This window comes from Camelus dromedarius, chromosome 8, assembly GCF_036321535.1.
Source record: "Camelus dromedarius isolate mCamDro1 chromosome 8, mCamDro1.pat, whole genome shotgun sequence".
Lineage (NCBI taxonomy): Eukaryota > Metazoa > Chordata > Mammalia > Artiodactyla > Camelidae > Camelus > Camelus dromedarius.
Window position 1 is genome coordinate 75,649,844 of NC_087443.1, and position 15,376 is coordinate 75,665,219.

Consider the following 15,376-nt stretch of genomic DNA (forward strand, 5'->3'; position numbering starts at 1 on the left):
TTTCAGGAGAAAAGCAGCTGCATTGTTGGCTGTTCTATCCAGGACCACAGCACAGCACCATTAATTACTCAAGCCATGCTCAATAAATTAATGCTGCTAGAATTAATGTTCTGCGTCTCATTTGCAACTCGAGAATTTAGAGAATAATCATCAGACAATAAAATTGTTTCTTTTTTTGTGCCAATTATATATTCTAATACCTTCGTTGGTTGTTTCATTTACATTGAGATGTCTTTCTACTGCCTAGGTCTTTAAATCTGCCTTAGACGAATAGTAGGGTATATTTTGGAGAATAAGACTGTCAGAATACCATCACTATTGTGATAAGTACAGACTTTTGGAAGTAGCTAAAGGCTTGATTTACAAATGTTTGTTTTGCTGTGAGTATTTGTTATGCAGAGTATAAATATAGTGATAGTTTGGAATTTTTTCCCTGCACATGCAGGTAGGAAGTTTCTGCCTGTCAGAGGCTGGAGCGGGTAGTGATTCATTTGCTTTGAAGACCAGAGCTGATAAAAAGGGAAATTATTATGTCATCAATGGGTCAAAGATGTGGATTAGCAATGCCGAGGATGCTGGACTCTTCCTGGTGATGGCAAATGTGGACCCTTCCCTTGTAAGTTTGAAAAAAAAAAAGCTGCTTCCCATTTCCCTCATCTTTTCTCTTCATTTCTTTTTCCTACTTCCATTTCCTTTTTAGGACTTAGTCTTAAATTCTTCATTGTCCTCAGCACTACGAAGATTAGACCACTGACATCTTTCTATGTTCTTATTTACTAATCGCCTAAAACAAATATTGCTGACATAATTATTCGTTACATGGAAGACCATTAATTAATCTCCTAATCTGTTATATAGGAAGCTAGCCTTGAATTTTATAGAATTTCAGATTTTCTGTTTAATAATGAAGAACATAATTGCCTATTTAATACATTTTTAAGAATACTTAGTTGTATAACAAAATGGTAAAGACACCTTTTGTCTTTTCACTAGTGTAACATTTAATGAATTAAAATTTGAAGCTTTAAAATACGTGATTAAATTAGATTAAAAACATGAAATTCTTATTACCAGGTATACTTTAGTGTCACTTAATAACGTTAATAGCCACAACGGTTTCTGAAAAAATAAAATAAATCATTAGTTTCTGGATTTTGAATTTAAGCCCCTCCCATCATTCTTACTTCATAGTACACATGTTGCAGTTCTGAGTTCATTAATATTTACTGCTAAAGTCCATTTTTAGTTTTCTATTTACTTTGACGTCTTTGGAAACAGGGATCTTGTCAGTCCAAGTGGTGATAGAATTTAAAATCTTCATTTCAGGGGTATAGAGGAATTACCTGCTTCTTGGTAGATCGTGATACTGAGGGCTTTCATATCGGGAAATCGGAGAACAAAATGGGAATCAGAGCGTCTTCTACCTGTCCTTTAACGTTTGAAAATGTCAAGGTAAGTATCTTAGAATTTCCAGGAAAAGACTGATGTCAAATAGGCTTTGCCTGGAACTACAGGTGTGTGAGAAAGTATTAGGCGTGCCTAGGAGAGTACTTTGTAAAACTCCTGAACAATGTTCTTAGGTTGGGTCATGACCAAAGTTTGGCCACAAGAGTTTAGGCAAAGTCTAGTAACCTTTCTGCCCAGCAGCTGGCCTCAAGAGCCACTCTGAGAATTAATCTCATAATTTATAAACTTGATGCTTGTGCACCAGACTCTGCTTCTGAGGAGGAAGTGTGAGGTTGGCACACTGAGGCCACAAGGTGGCGACGTTGCTTAGCGAGAGTGGAAGACGACCAGCCGCATCCAGTTTAGGGCTGAGAATGTTAAAAAAAAAACAACAAAACGAGGTTATGTTAAAACCAGAAGGCTTATACTTTAGGCCTTTACACTTTACATAGACAGGACAGGATGTGATGGATTTTCTATCACCCAGTGGAACGTGATCTTTTCACTTATTGGTGATTGTGTGTGTGCTCATGGGGTGTCCTTATGGACATCATGTGAGCCCCACTACTTCACCCCCACTGTCTGTCTCTCTTCCCGTTTTCCTTTTTCTTTCTCCATTCTACCCATTCTCCCTCCCAACTGCCCACATTATAAAGCTAAGTATTTTTTTTATTATTTCTAGTCTAGATTTTTTTTAAAGTATGAATGAACATTTTAACGTATTTCTTCTCTCCTCCTCTCTCCTCCCTTGTGCACACATGCATATGTACCCCCACACGCCTCAGCTGATTTCTGTGTGGGTAATAGTCTCAACAGAAGGAAGGTTTACTACCCTTGCTTTAGCAAGTACTTACGTATTTTCTGTAATTCCTAATATCTTATCTCACATTATAGTATACAAATAAGAGTTGGGTGGGTGGGTGTTATTTGTTTATGTGACTAACTGTATGAGAGTCCCTTTTTCTAGATTCATTCATTCATTCGGCACATGTCTGTGCTGGGCTCTGGAGGATGCCGTGGTGAACCTATCCCTCGGAGAGCATGTGGGAAACGGTTTAGAGGGAGACAGAGAAATAGCAGACAATTTCCTCAGAACTTAATAAACACTATGCTGGAGTAATGTCACACAAATTAGGGCTATATGTGCATTTAAAAATATACAATCAAAGTGAATTGTATCAAATTAAATTGAGAAATAACTGCACATTTTCCTTTTCAGGTTCCAGAAGCCAATATCCTGGGACAAGTTGGCCAAGGCTATAAGTATGCCATAGGGAGTCTTAATGAGGGCAGGATAGGAATTGCTGCACAGGTTAGTCACATTCAGCCCTTTAACTTGATTCTTCCACAGTGTGAGTCAATTAAAATGTAAAAAGGAAAAAAAAATGCAGTGAAACCAGCGGGTGTTTGGAAGCTTGCAAACACAAGATGGCATCCTTCCCTTCCAGGAGGTAAAAGAATAGCTTCTGGCTGTGATTTTTTTAAAATTCCACTTTGGTTGGTTATATGCTGTCCTGAGAACCAAACAATGGCTTAGTGGTAACAGGTTTTTGCTTTGAGACCATTAAAGTATTATCTAATCCCTGGATCAAAAACTTCTAAAATATATTATAAATTAAATGTTGTGTTTTTTAAATCAACTTTTCAAAGCATATAGTTCATTTTGAAATTTTTAAAATTAAGAATGAATAATGTTCTACTATGTAGTAAGTCTATAGATAATGAAAGATTTGCTGCTTAGTGTTTGGCATGTGAAAATCAGACAATTGTGACACTCGAAATAGTGATAGTTACATAACATGAGAACTATTTAGTTTTATACCAAATTTGCCCTTTATATAGTATATTAAAATTTTCTATTAGGTATTAACTGTTATTTTCTACATTAAAAAAATGAGTAAGTTCTTTGGGTTTTTTTATGGACTATGTCATTTTTGTAGATGCATATGTCTACATACACTGGTAGATGTATGTTTGTTTTTAATCAGTGAGTATCCAAAATTCAAAGACTTAATAGATTTTTGAGAATGTTGCATATATTAGCTATTGGAATAGTTAAATTATAGTTTTACTCTAGATTTTTCTTACTCCTGTTAATTTGCTAACAAAATACTCTTCAATCAAAACTGAACCCATGTTTTCCACAAAGCTAGAAATAAAACAAAACAAAAAGGTTTTCCACAATGCTAGGTGAAGAGAATTGGCTTGTCTCTTCTTTTTAAAGTTTTCTATGATTCAATTAGGTCAGATGCAGCATTAAAAATTACAGTGCCAAAACCTCCTTCTTCCCAGACATATAAATACTATAGATGTTCTAGCAGTAAATACATAGTCTAGACTTCAGTTACTCCAGGTTGTCTGATAACCCAATTAAAAGTTAAGGTCAGAAAATAAAGTTTAAAAAAGTGAAGGTTTGATAGTTATTATTTCTTGATTAATACTGTGGATACCTTTTAGAAAAAGAGGCACATATAAGTGTGAACTGAAGGCATCTGTCCTTGAAACTATAGTTGAAAAGAAGTTAGTTTTTCTGTATTTATACTGAAAACATTTTACAGGGATGGAGAAGCCTGTTTTTGGTTGACAACTGATAATTTCAATTTTCATGTCAATACTCCATATTATTAACTGTAGTTATAAGGGTATAGTGACATCACCTTCCCTCATAGCCAAAAGTGCAGGGAGTCCCTGCCTCACTTGTATTTGCTTTTTGGGTTTTGTTTTGTTTTAGTTTGAGTTTTTGTCCTTTAATTTTTAGCATAATATTCTCTTCTCCAGAAAGTTCAAAATAGAAGGCTAAAGAAGAAGTTGAACACTAAAGAAATATTGATAAGTTTGTGGGTATTACCCCCCCCAAAGCTTTAACTACTGATTTTGTTTTTCTTTTCCTAAAATCTACATGGTTTGACATGATTAGATAGTGATTTAATAGCTACCTAATGTTGAAATTTAGAAACAATTTCTGAGCTTGACTAATTCAATAGATACGGAGTTGGTTAACAATGTGACAGTCCAGCTGAAATTGTCACCACATCCTGATTTGTTCTTCAAATGTATAAAGTGTTGTTTTTACCAGATGCTCTGTATCAGTTGTTTTCAACTCTAGCTGTGCGTTAAATCATTAAGGAGTTGTTAGAATGCTGATTCTTAGGACACACTCACCCCCCTACACACATACATACCCAGCCCCCCGTGCTGAAGGTTTGGATTCAATTCTTAGACCCCCACATTGGCATTTTTTTTATTGAGTTCCCCAGATAATTCTAATGTGCTGCCAGGATTGAGAAACACTGCTCTTTTATGTTCTGATGCCCTGTCCACCAAAGTTCTTATTAATCCTGATCATATGCAAATGGGCAGGAAGGTAGAAGGTTAAGAAGTGACCTTCCACACTTGACTTCTAGAAGGACTAGAGGGACCTACCTGACAGTCTTTGAGGCCAGTTCTGAGCAAAATTTCCAAGGCTCGCTTTGTGCCTGGAGAATCAAGCTTAAAGGAGAAGAGTTCTAAAAAGTGTGCTTGTAAGCACAGCCATGCCAGGAGAGGTACCTCCAAGCTGCAATCAAATATCCTCATCTTCATAGGAAATCACTAATTTTCTCCCAATTACTAGAAGTTAGGTTCTATAAATGCAGTGAGTGAAGGTCATTAACATACACCTCACTTTGTTGGTATCTCTGTTCTTTCTCTACCTCAACTTTTTGGTTTGCCTGTAAAAAGAATGTATGACTTGAATAATTAGAAAGTATAAACTTATAACAAATAAGAAATTCTAATTTTTTTTAACAGATGCTGGGACTGGCTCAAGGATGTTTTGACTACACTATTCCATATATTAAAGAAAGGGTACAATTTGGCCAAAGAATATTTGATTTTCAGGTATGGAATTATTAGCATCTTTCTACTGTGCTGTATTCTCCCACCTTCCTGTTAATGAAGAGTTTTGTTATAAAGCTGTGGAAAGAATCCCCTTGGGGATTTTAATGGGAGAGGAAGGAATAGGCCTCAGGGTGTGTACCTGTGACTTCCTTGACTTTCTCCACGGGCAGAACAGTTGTCCTTGAGGCCGGGCTATGTTATGATTCAGAGTATCATGCTGAGCACTTGGGCGCTGCCTTCTCACTGCTTCCAAGTTCCAGGGCATGGGGTCTGCAGTCCGACTGCCTGAGTTCAAATCCTGCTTCTTGTCTTACCAGCTTTAGGCCTTGAGGTTTTGAGGGAGGCTTCTGATCTCCTTTGTACAAGGGAACCAGTGTTTCCCTGTATGTACGGGGTCGGGGGTTGGGAGTGAGGGAAGAGGGATCAGGTGCATGAATAGGTATGATTATGACACTTATCAGGATGCCTAGGGTGGGTAATTAAAAGAAAACTATTACTTTTATGTATCTATGTGAAGCTTTGATGAAAGTTAGTAGAATTTTTCCTAACTACTTTATTGCATTAGAGTGATTTGGTTTTTGCTTTGTGTTTGATTGTTCGTTTTTTATTCGCATAGCTGTATCAAGTGTGTTCTTGTGTCAGGCCTTGTGTTTATAACCTAGTTAGGAAATCTTTATTCAGAAATGGTGAGTCCTCGTAGGGCCAGACGTGCCAGAGTCACTTTTCTCCCTCTCCTGGTGCCTAGTATTGTAAGTAGACTAAATGACAGATGGTAACTGTCAGTTTAATTCAAAAGAACGTACTTTTTGAAAATAATTAGAACTTCTGCATTCCACATAAGAAGTCATAAACAATTTCTAGAATGGTGATACTGTGTTTTAGAACAGTGATTGTTCTTGAAATAGACAAATTAACTGATGGGGCGTATTCTGTTCTAGAACAGTGATTGTCTATTCTTGAAATAGACAAATTGACAGAAAGACCAGGATTAGACTCATGTGTAGATGGCAGTTTGATGTGTAATGTATAACAATGATGGTGTTGCAGATCACAGAGTGGAAATTTTCTCTCCTTGTGGAAAAAATGAAATTGGATCCCTACCTCATGCCATACACAGAAAATAGATTTCATAAGTTTTAAAGGTATAATGTAAAAAGCAAAATTTTAAGTTTTAGGAGAAAATATAGGGGAATGTCTTTATGACCTCATGTTTAGGCAAGGATTTTGAAAACAACAGCCAGAAAGGACTAATCATAAAAGATAGTAAGATTGGTGAATTTGGTTACCAACTTTCTTTTCCTCAAATGATGCCATAAAGTAAACAGACAAATCATAAGGAGGACGGAGTTTGCTCTACATATGGGTTAGTGGGTATTCAGTTTATTATTTTGCTTCATAACCTATATACATGTAGCATCATCTTTTTTGTGTGTATCGAATACTGCAAAAAGTGGAGAGTCCTATTAGGATATTTGCGAGCAATCTGTTTTTCTCCAGCTTATCCCTCTTTTTGTTTAGAGAAGGCCATCTCTGAGATTACTGAGTAATTGCCTTGAGGTACCCTGACTTAGCATTCATCACACAACATCATAATTATTTAACAGTCTGTTCTCCCTGCTGGACTAGATAAGCCATGAGAACAAGGAACTCTGACTGTGAGTTTCAATGTGGTGTCTCCATTACTCAAGCCAGCACCTGGCGTATAGTAGGAACTCAGTAAATATCCAGGGAGATGGATATGTAGACACATTTTAGGTTATAATACACTTAGTTATGCCTGTATTTCCAGGAAATTGTTTATAACTATAAACTGTTAATATTCATATTCTCACCAATTCACTCATTTTTTTCTAACATTTAATGTGTGCCTAATCACCATCTAAAATTTCAAAATGGCAACTGTTTCTTGAGTTTTTTCTTTTAAACAGTTATTCTTGTGTCTTCTACAACCCTAAAGAAACTGCTACCTGTTCATAGAAATTGCAGTGGAGTCACTTTAATAAAGCTAAAGAAAACTGAAATGTCCAATATCCCTTCATTACTTTGCAGCTTACAATTTTAATGCCTTGAGGCTGTGTGCAGAATTAAGGTTTTCTTAATTAAAGCAAATAAGAAATATCTTTGAATTTTTGCTTTGCTGGGATTTAGTTCAAGCTTAATTTTGATCGTAAAACAGGCTGATAATTATTAAGTATAGCAGTTAATTTCTAAGCCTGATTTTGTGATCATTTTTGTGATCATTTATTTTTTAAATCTTGACAGTTATAAACATGAATTTGAAAATTTTCTAAGAAGGAATACATGTACTATCATTTTATTTTAGATTGCAGATTTTAAACCATTTTTACAAAATGAATGTGAATTTGGTGGGGTGGATATATTTCGAATCTGTCAGTAGTGTTCCATATCCAGGCAGGACTTTGATGATGAGCTGTGTTTTGGGAAACCATAATTTTCTAACTTGGGCCTGAATATTACAGGGGCTCCAACACCAAGTGGCTCATATGGCCACCCAGCTGGAAGCAGCAAGATTGCTAACGTACAATGCTGCTAGGCTTTTGGAAGCTGGAAGGCCATTCATTAAAGAAGCATCTATGGCCAAATACTATGCATCAGAGGTAAAAAAAAAAAAAAAAAAAAAAGTAATTCAGTCTCTTTTTTAAGATATTTATTAACCTTTTGATTTAGGAGTGTTGGTTGAGCATTTGTTTTTCAAGTAAAATAACATGGACCTTCCAGTTCCTACACCAGAAATGCAAAAAAGTAAGGCTGCCGTAGGAAGATGCTTTAATTCTGTGAGATCTGTGTTTTCATGTGATCTTAAGTGGAAACCAAGTCTCCAGCTCAGGTCAAACAGCCACCCTGAATCCCTGCACGAGCCTCATCTGAACGACAGCGTTGTAGCCATGATTTCAAGTTGGGGCAGTGAGTGCTGTGGAGATAATGTGAAATAAAACACACCAGGATGAGGCTGTCTGTGCGTTTAGTGCTTCCTGCTCATACTTGTACATTCTGTATGTGACACTTTGGACTTTGGCTGAAACTTGGCCTCATCCTGGGGCTGCTGTTTCCCAGCCTCGGCAGTGTATCTTGCTCATTCCGTGGCTTCAGATACTCATTTAACCTCTTCAGTGCCCAGATTTCATCCTCTGCCGCAGCCTCCCTCCTGAGTTCCAGGCCAAGAGATCCGGTTTCTGCTGTGCTCCTCACCCCACTGCACCAGTCACGGACCAGAGTCCTCCCAGTGCCCTCCGTTCCCTCGGGCCCCACGATCCGACCCCTAAATGTTTCCTGAATTTAAGTTTTCCTCTCCCTTGGTACTACTGCCTGTCTAGTCCAAGCTGCATAGTCTCTTTACCAAACCACTGCAGCCACCTTCTAATCTCTTGTTGGTCCCTGTCTCTTCTTCCAATCCAATGTCCCTTTTCAGGGTGTCCATGAGGCCATGCCATTCTCCAGCCTTAAACCCTTCAGCAGCTTCTCATAGCACACGGGACCTTTTTATTAGTTTCTTATTGCTGCTTTTAACAAATTGCCAAAATTTTAGTGGCCTGAAACAGTACAATTCTGTATCTCACAGTGCTGGAGGTCAGAGGTCTGAAGTGAGTCTCACTGGGATAACATTAAAGTGTCAGCGGAGCTGCCTTTCTGGAGGCTCTAGGGGAGAATCCATTTCCTTTTCTTTACCAGCTTCTAGAGCCTACTTACTTACTTTGACTTATAGCCCCTCCTCCATCATCAGAGCCAACAGTGCAGTGTGTTCAGATCTGACTGCTTCCTGTTTCCTTGGTCACATCCCTTCTCTGCCTCCCTCTTTCCCTTATGAGGACCTTGTGATTACAGGGGACCTGCCCACATAGTCCAGGAGCATCTCCCCATCTCAAGGTCCATAACTCAGTCACATCTGCAAACCCCTGTGCTGTGAAGTAACAAAGATTTTTACTTTCTGGGGATTATCCTGGGGTCCCCTTTGGGCACCAGTACATTATTCAAACTGCCCACAGTCACATGCAGCCCACCTGTCCCTACGTTCCCCTTTCACAGCTCACCCTAATCCCCGCCCATCGGCCCTCGGGCCCGTGAGGTTGATGAACCCAGAATCCCCTTGAAGCCTTTCCACATGTCAATCCTCAGCTTAAAATGTCCCCTAACTCACCCTTTAGTTCTCAGCTAAGCTGAAATTTCCTCCCTTAGCCCCCATGTAAATCATGTCAGCTTTCCTAGCAAGCTCTTTTTGCCCCATAGAGGTTTTCAGTTTCTGTGACTGTGGTTCAATGTCTGTCTCTTCTGAATAACCACCAGGACCCAAAGGGCAGTGACTGGCCACCCCCCACTATTGTGTGCCCAGTGGCTGGCAGAGTGGGTGGTGTAAGAAAGCCCTTGGTTAATATTTGCTGAATAAATGATACCTGTCAACAAATTTATGAGTCTAAACAAATATCCTAATTTTCTTAAGAAAATAAGAATTTTGTGAGTTAATGGCATATTTGACATAAATGATGTAGAGAATGGGACTAAAGATGCTAATTTATAGAATAACTTCAATCCTTCCAATTGCCAATAACAGTGAATCCATGTAACTAAGAATATTCCACAAGAGTGTTTGTAATACATGAGTTACGTGGTTTCAGCGTGTGACTTGCTGCTTGTTTTTGGTAGATTGCAGGCCTGGTAACTAATAAATGCATCGAGTGGATGGGAGGAGTGGGCTACATCAAAACTTACCCCGTGGAAAAATACTTCCGAGATGCAAAGATTGGTAAATAGATTTTCTTTACATTTGTTTTCTTTTATTTGACTCTGTGGATGTTTTAGGCTGTTGTATTTGATTTTTTTTTTTATTACTGGTGCCCAAGCAAAGGCAGCTTTAATCTCTTCAGTTACTATGCTTATTGGCTCTCCTCTTCTTGTGGTTGGGTTTTTCCCCAACTTCTTCCTTCAAAAAAATAGATTTTTATTTTAAAAAAGTTAAAATTGCCTTCTTAAATGCTTAAAGGCCTTTTAAAGGCTTTTCAGTAAGACCACAGCAAAATCTGTCTTAATTTTTCTTTTACTAAAAATGTTCATTTTTTTCAAAGATTTTTTTAAACTGAAGTATAGTTGATTTACATAATGTTAATATTTTGATCAGTTTAATGCTGTTCTGTGAAGGTCAGCTCTAATTTTAGAAGCTGAGAGCCTAATCAAGTCCCGCTGCACCACCACCAGGTGGGAGGAGAGAAACACAGCAGTGGTGAGAGGGCCCTGTCCTGCGGAGCCATCCCGGCTTGTGCATTGATAGTTTAGGAACGGAAATACTTCAGCTGTTTAATACTGACCTTGGAAATCTGTAAACCAAATAGAAAATTGTTATTTCTCAGGCAAAATTACTCTGTCAAATAGCACCATATTCGGGGGACACTGGACAATGGTCCTGGTAACAGTTACAGTAAAGGCAGAGGTCATGTTTGTGGAGCTGTTCCTTATATAGATCCTTAGCTATGGCTCCACTCCTAATTGTTTCTTTCCTCCCTTTTGTTTAAGGTACAATATATGAAGGGGCTTCAAATATCCAGCTGAACACCATTGCAAAGTGTATCGACAGAGAATACTGACAGCCATGCGGGCGCCCCCCCCCCCATGTCTCTGGTGTAAAGTGTTAAGTACTGTGCCTTGCTGGGGGTGGACGCCTCCGTGACAGTGAACGACTTTATTTAGGCCCCTCCATCTTGGATCTTGAGGTAGACCTTTTCTGTTTTTTCTTTCTCATCTGCTTAACTTAGGCACAGGCAGTCATTTTTAGAATTTGGGAAGAAATACATCCGTGTTTTCTCTAAAACTTTTTAAAATTCTATATGCATTGTCATTCTAGCTTCAGGGTGCACGGAAGCTTCGCTCTGTGTCAGTGTTACAGACATGGCCGTGTTATATTCCCACCGTTGTGCATCAGTCAGATGTTTGTGGTGGTTGGCGGTTCTATAGGACAGAGTCAATTCTAAGTTGTTATACTGGGTAGAAACTGATAAAAATTTATTTAGAAAAATCTAGAAGTTTTAGTTCTAAATTTTGGAGAATGAGCAGAAAATGAGGGTATAACTCTGTGGTTCATATAATTGAAGAAAACATTATTTTACAAAAGGAAAGCGATATAATTTGTTACTATAATTGACCTGTATGAAAGATGTGTTTCATGGTTTCAACAGATCATTTTAAAAACAAGTCTCTCTATATTAATTTTCAAGTATAAAGTTTAAATATTTTGGTTTAATAATCAAAATATATTCAATATTGTAATATTCATTTTATCAACGATACAGTTTCTATATTTAAATGGAATACTGTTTTCTCAAACTTAGTTATTGGGCTCTATCATGAATAGTAATTCAGAAATTATATTTTGGTTCATTGATTCTCAAGAGGAAGTGTCTTGCCCCCATAAAGAAGTATATGGAAATCTTGTAAGGAATGGGGGCTGGGGGGGTTGTGCAGTTTGAAAAGGATATTTGGTAATATAGAAATGACAAAAATAAATCTGTGGTTTTTCAGTCAAATTGTAGAAGGGCAAAGCTCAGCAAAATATATAGCTGGTGATGCCATTTCTTCAGTATGGGGGATTCGCAATCAGAAGAAAAGAACCCACAGGGTACTGGCCCTGAGTCCCGTCTGGACGGAGGTGGACAATAAATTTTCTAAAAAGGGGGCACAGGTTAGAGACATTGAATAATGTGTTTAGGCTCATACAGTTGCTTAAAGTCATCACTACTGTTGAATAGGAAGCATGTTAGTACTTTAATGAAAGGGTAATGTTTATTAAAAAACTTGACATTTTCAAAGTAATTTTGCTTTGCACATTCATGTTTATTGAATTGGGTTAATTTCTATAATGCAAATCATAGTTAGATATTCAGAATTGTGTAAATGCAATTGAAAAAGGAATTACTTTAAAATATTAAGAAGAAATATGGACAAATTCAGACCTTGCATCAGAAGAGATAAAGTCTGCTTGACTCTCAGGTAGGGAGCTGATGGAAACCACTCATTCAGTCTTTCAGAACAAAAAGACAGTAATCCAATAAGGAAAGTAGGGGATAGATGAAATGCCCTAAAGCAGGGCTTGGACATCTTTAATTTCTGTGATTATGTGAGAATTAGGTGAACTTTTCAGATAATGAAGTGGAAGCCAACTTTAGTAAAAAGAACCCCAGCTTCCTCCCCTGCAGTTGCAAACATGTGAGACCACAGCAAACCTCGTGTTCAGATGAGCAGCGTGAAGGAGGCTCCCATGCACATCTGGACCTTGAATTTATATTCACATTGATACAGTTCTAATTGTGTTTATATTTTTTATTCATGTTCATAATAACAGTTGAAAATTAATAAAAGTTCTCCTGTTAATGAGTAGTGTTATTGTACCATTTACCAAAGAGGATGCGAGTTTTCCCTGTAGTTCTTCCATCATAGCTTCTCTTAATAACCATGACTCTGGGAGTCTGTAAAAACTCTCTGGAGTTCGTGTCTAGTGGAGGACAAGCTTGTTTACCTCTGGAAGCCTGTCATTATTGTCTGTCAGTTTGAGGACAGGGCTGCCACAAGCTCAGAAGGAAGAGACTTGAACACAAGCACCAAGTCGTATTTGTGTCGTCAGAGCTGGACTCAACTGCCCAGTTAGTATTGTTAGAAATTTCATTTTACAACACAAAAATGAGTCAGTGCCAAAGATTTTAGAATAATGGAAAGTTAAATCTAGAAAGACTGTAGAGAACCACCCAGCCAACTCTCTCATTTTAGAAGTGAAGGATTTATGTAGCCACACTGCTTGCCCAAGGTCATCCATCCAGGGACAAGGAGAAGACAAGGATCCAAGTGTGCTGGCTCCCGATTCAGTGCGCTTCCTACTATTTAATGTCTCTGTTCAACAAATTTTGGATTTCATCCTTGTTATATTTCAGTACTCCTACCGATTTATTTTAGGTTTAGCTGAGAAAGAATTAACATTTCAGAAGTGTTAAGATTGATCAGTGTCATTACTTACATATATTAATCACCTGCCAAATACACTAGCTCTCCTAGGATGAAGCTCGTGTGTCAGATGTAAAGATTGTTTGATCATTTGGCTTTATGGGTATGATGTGTTTTAATAAATATACTAGTTATGTCCTTGCTGACCTATTTTTGCTGAACTTTCATAAAGTGAATCTTTTGTTGTGATGGCACATATCAGACTAATCAGCGTTACAGAGTCAGTATTCTGTGAAGAATAAAAAAATAAAGCAGTAACTGGAGACTTTTGCTACTCTGACAAAGCAGAAGTATTTGTTATACGTACAGAAGAAGTAGAAAAGTCATGGGCTCCTCCTGCAAGGTAGATACAGCAGCTTTGTTTACCAGGCTGGCGGCTTGCCTCTCAGGTAAGCCAATTTTCTTCGTTTTCAGGGAAGCAGTGTTATAATGTAGACCAAGTTTAAATTCTTGATGCTAAATAAAGTTTTACCAGAGGACCCTCTTTTTTTTTTCTTTTAAGCAAAATAAGCATCTCTTCACTCGAGAGGTCCCCTCTTTTGAGCACATCTTCACGGTGTAGCTGTTACCTAGCTGATTGTTACGCCTGTGCCTTATGGTAGGACTTTGGGAAATTTTATATTGTTGCACCTTTTGTTCAGTGATAATGCTATCATCTGACGTCATAAGAGATTGCAGCCCATCTGTTCCCCCTTATTTCCTACATTCTTTTAGAAAACTAGGTATCAGTCCCTGTTTCTGTTTGTCATTCAGTGACATGTGCTGAGCAGTCACTGTGACCAGCGGTCCAAGATGCTGTGGGCTCCAGGCTGCTATGCGAAGATGAGTAAGACCAGATGCTTATCAAAATGTATTTTGTCAGGTGTCTTTATTCAGTTCTCATTGGTGCATCCAACAGGCAGCTCACCGTATAAAGGAAAAAACCTACCTGCATGGGAGTTTGTCTTTTTTTTTTTCTTTAAAGAAATGGTAAATCAAATACAATAAGGTAGGAATATAGCCAAACACTGTAGTACTTAGAGATATAAATGGGTTAAACTCATCTATTAAAAATAAAAAGGATATTAAGATGGAAACAAAAGGAAAATTTAAGTTCCAGCTACATAAAGTTGGAAACACCTAAAAAAGCAACACAGGAAAGAGAAGGAAAAACCCACACAAATGCTACTAAAAGGAAAGCAGGAGTAGCAATGTTAATATCAAACTGAATTAAAGGCAGAAAGAATTTTAAAGGACAAAAAAGGGTATCTCATAATGAAACAGGAAGACTTCACCAAGAAGTTCCAATATTCATGAAGTTTATGTCCCTAACAGGTGGGAACTATATACAGCAAAACAAATAATAGAAATGCAGTGAGAAACAGTGACAAAGCTGTAATCACAGCCTCTGACCTAGAAATCAGCAAGTCCCGGAGGAAATGGTAAGAACGGACAGGATTTGGGCAGCATAATTAACACATTTGATACATACAGAGAGAAAACGTTTTCTTTTCAAATGCAAATGAATTGTCTGATTTAGAATTTTGCCACAAAGGAAAGTTCTACAATTCCAAAAAGACAGACTTACAGGCAGTATTCACCTTACACAATGATAAGTAAATAACAAAAAGATAGGATGCAAAAAGCTAACCGTAACTTTAAATAACCTTAGTTAATTAGAAAAATATAAATTACAAATTGTCGGCAAAAGTGTGGGAAACTCGACTGTCTGGCCAGCGCCTCTGGGAGGATGGACAGGAAGGCATGTCAGGGGTTCTCAGGGCAGCTTAGTTTGTAGTAGTGAAAAATTAGAAATGGCCAGGTAGGAGGATAAATAAGTCAGGGGCATACACGTTACACTATCCCACGCGGCAGTTCAAAAGAAGAAGAACCATGCTCTGAGATTAAATCATCACCAAGTTATATTGTTTAAGAAAATAACAAATCACATAATATCTGTGCAGAGCAGCACAGATCTATATATTTCTGTAAGTCTAAGCATGTGTATAAATTCTTAGAATAAACTTGGAAAGGATGGTCACACTGATGAGTGCCCTGGAGGCCTGGGACTGGG

General features: G+C 37.9%; 1 protein-coding gene across 2 annotated transcripts in view; it reads left to right on the forward strand.

Moving 5' to 3' along the window:
* Window positions 1–13,461, forward strand: part of ACADSB (acyl-CoA dehydrogenase short/branched chain) — a 28,391-nt gene extending 14,930 nt beyond the window's left edge. Inside the window, exons 5-11 of one of the 2 annotated variants that reach the window (XM_031461930.2) lie at window positions 446–616; window positions 1,327–1,452; window positions 2,666–2,758; window positions 5,236–5,325; window positions 7,806–7,943; window positions 9,985–10,084; window positions 10,849–13,461. In XM_031461930.2, coding sequence (XP_031317790.1) covers window positions 446–616; window positions 1,327–1,452; window positions 2,666–2,758; window positions 5,236–5,325; window positions 7,806–7,943; window positions 9,985–10,084; window positions 10,849–10,919 — 789 coding nt within the window. In that variant the 3' untranslated portion in view covers window positions 10,920–13,461. The remainder of the gene's footprint in view (window positions 1–445; window positions 617–1,326; window positions 1,453–2,665; window positions 2,759–5,235; window positions 5,326–7,805; window positions 7,944–9,984; window positions 10,085–10,848) is intronic. The other variant, XM_064488516.1, reaches the window with a different exon arrangement.
* Window positions 13,462–15,376: the final 1,915 nt, after the last annotated feature.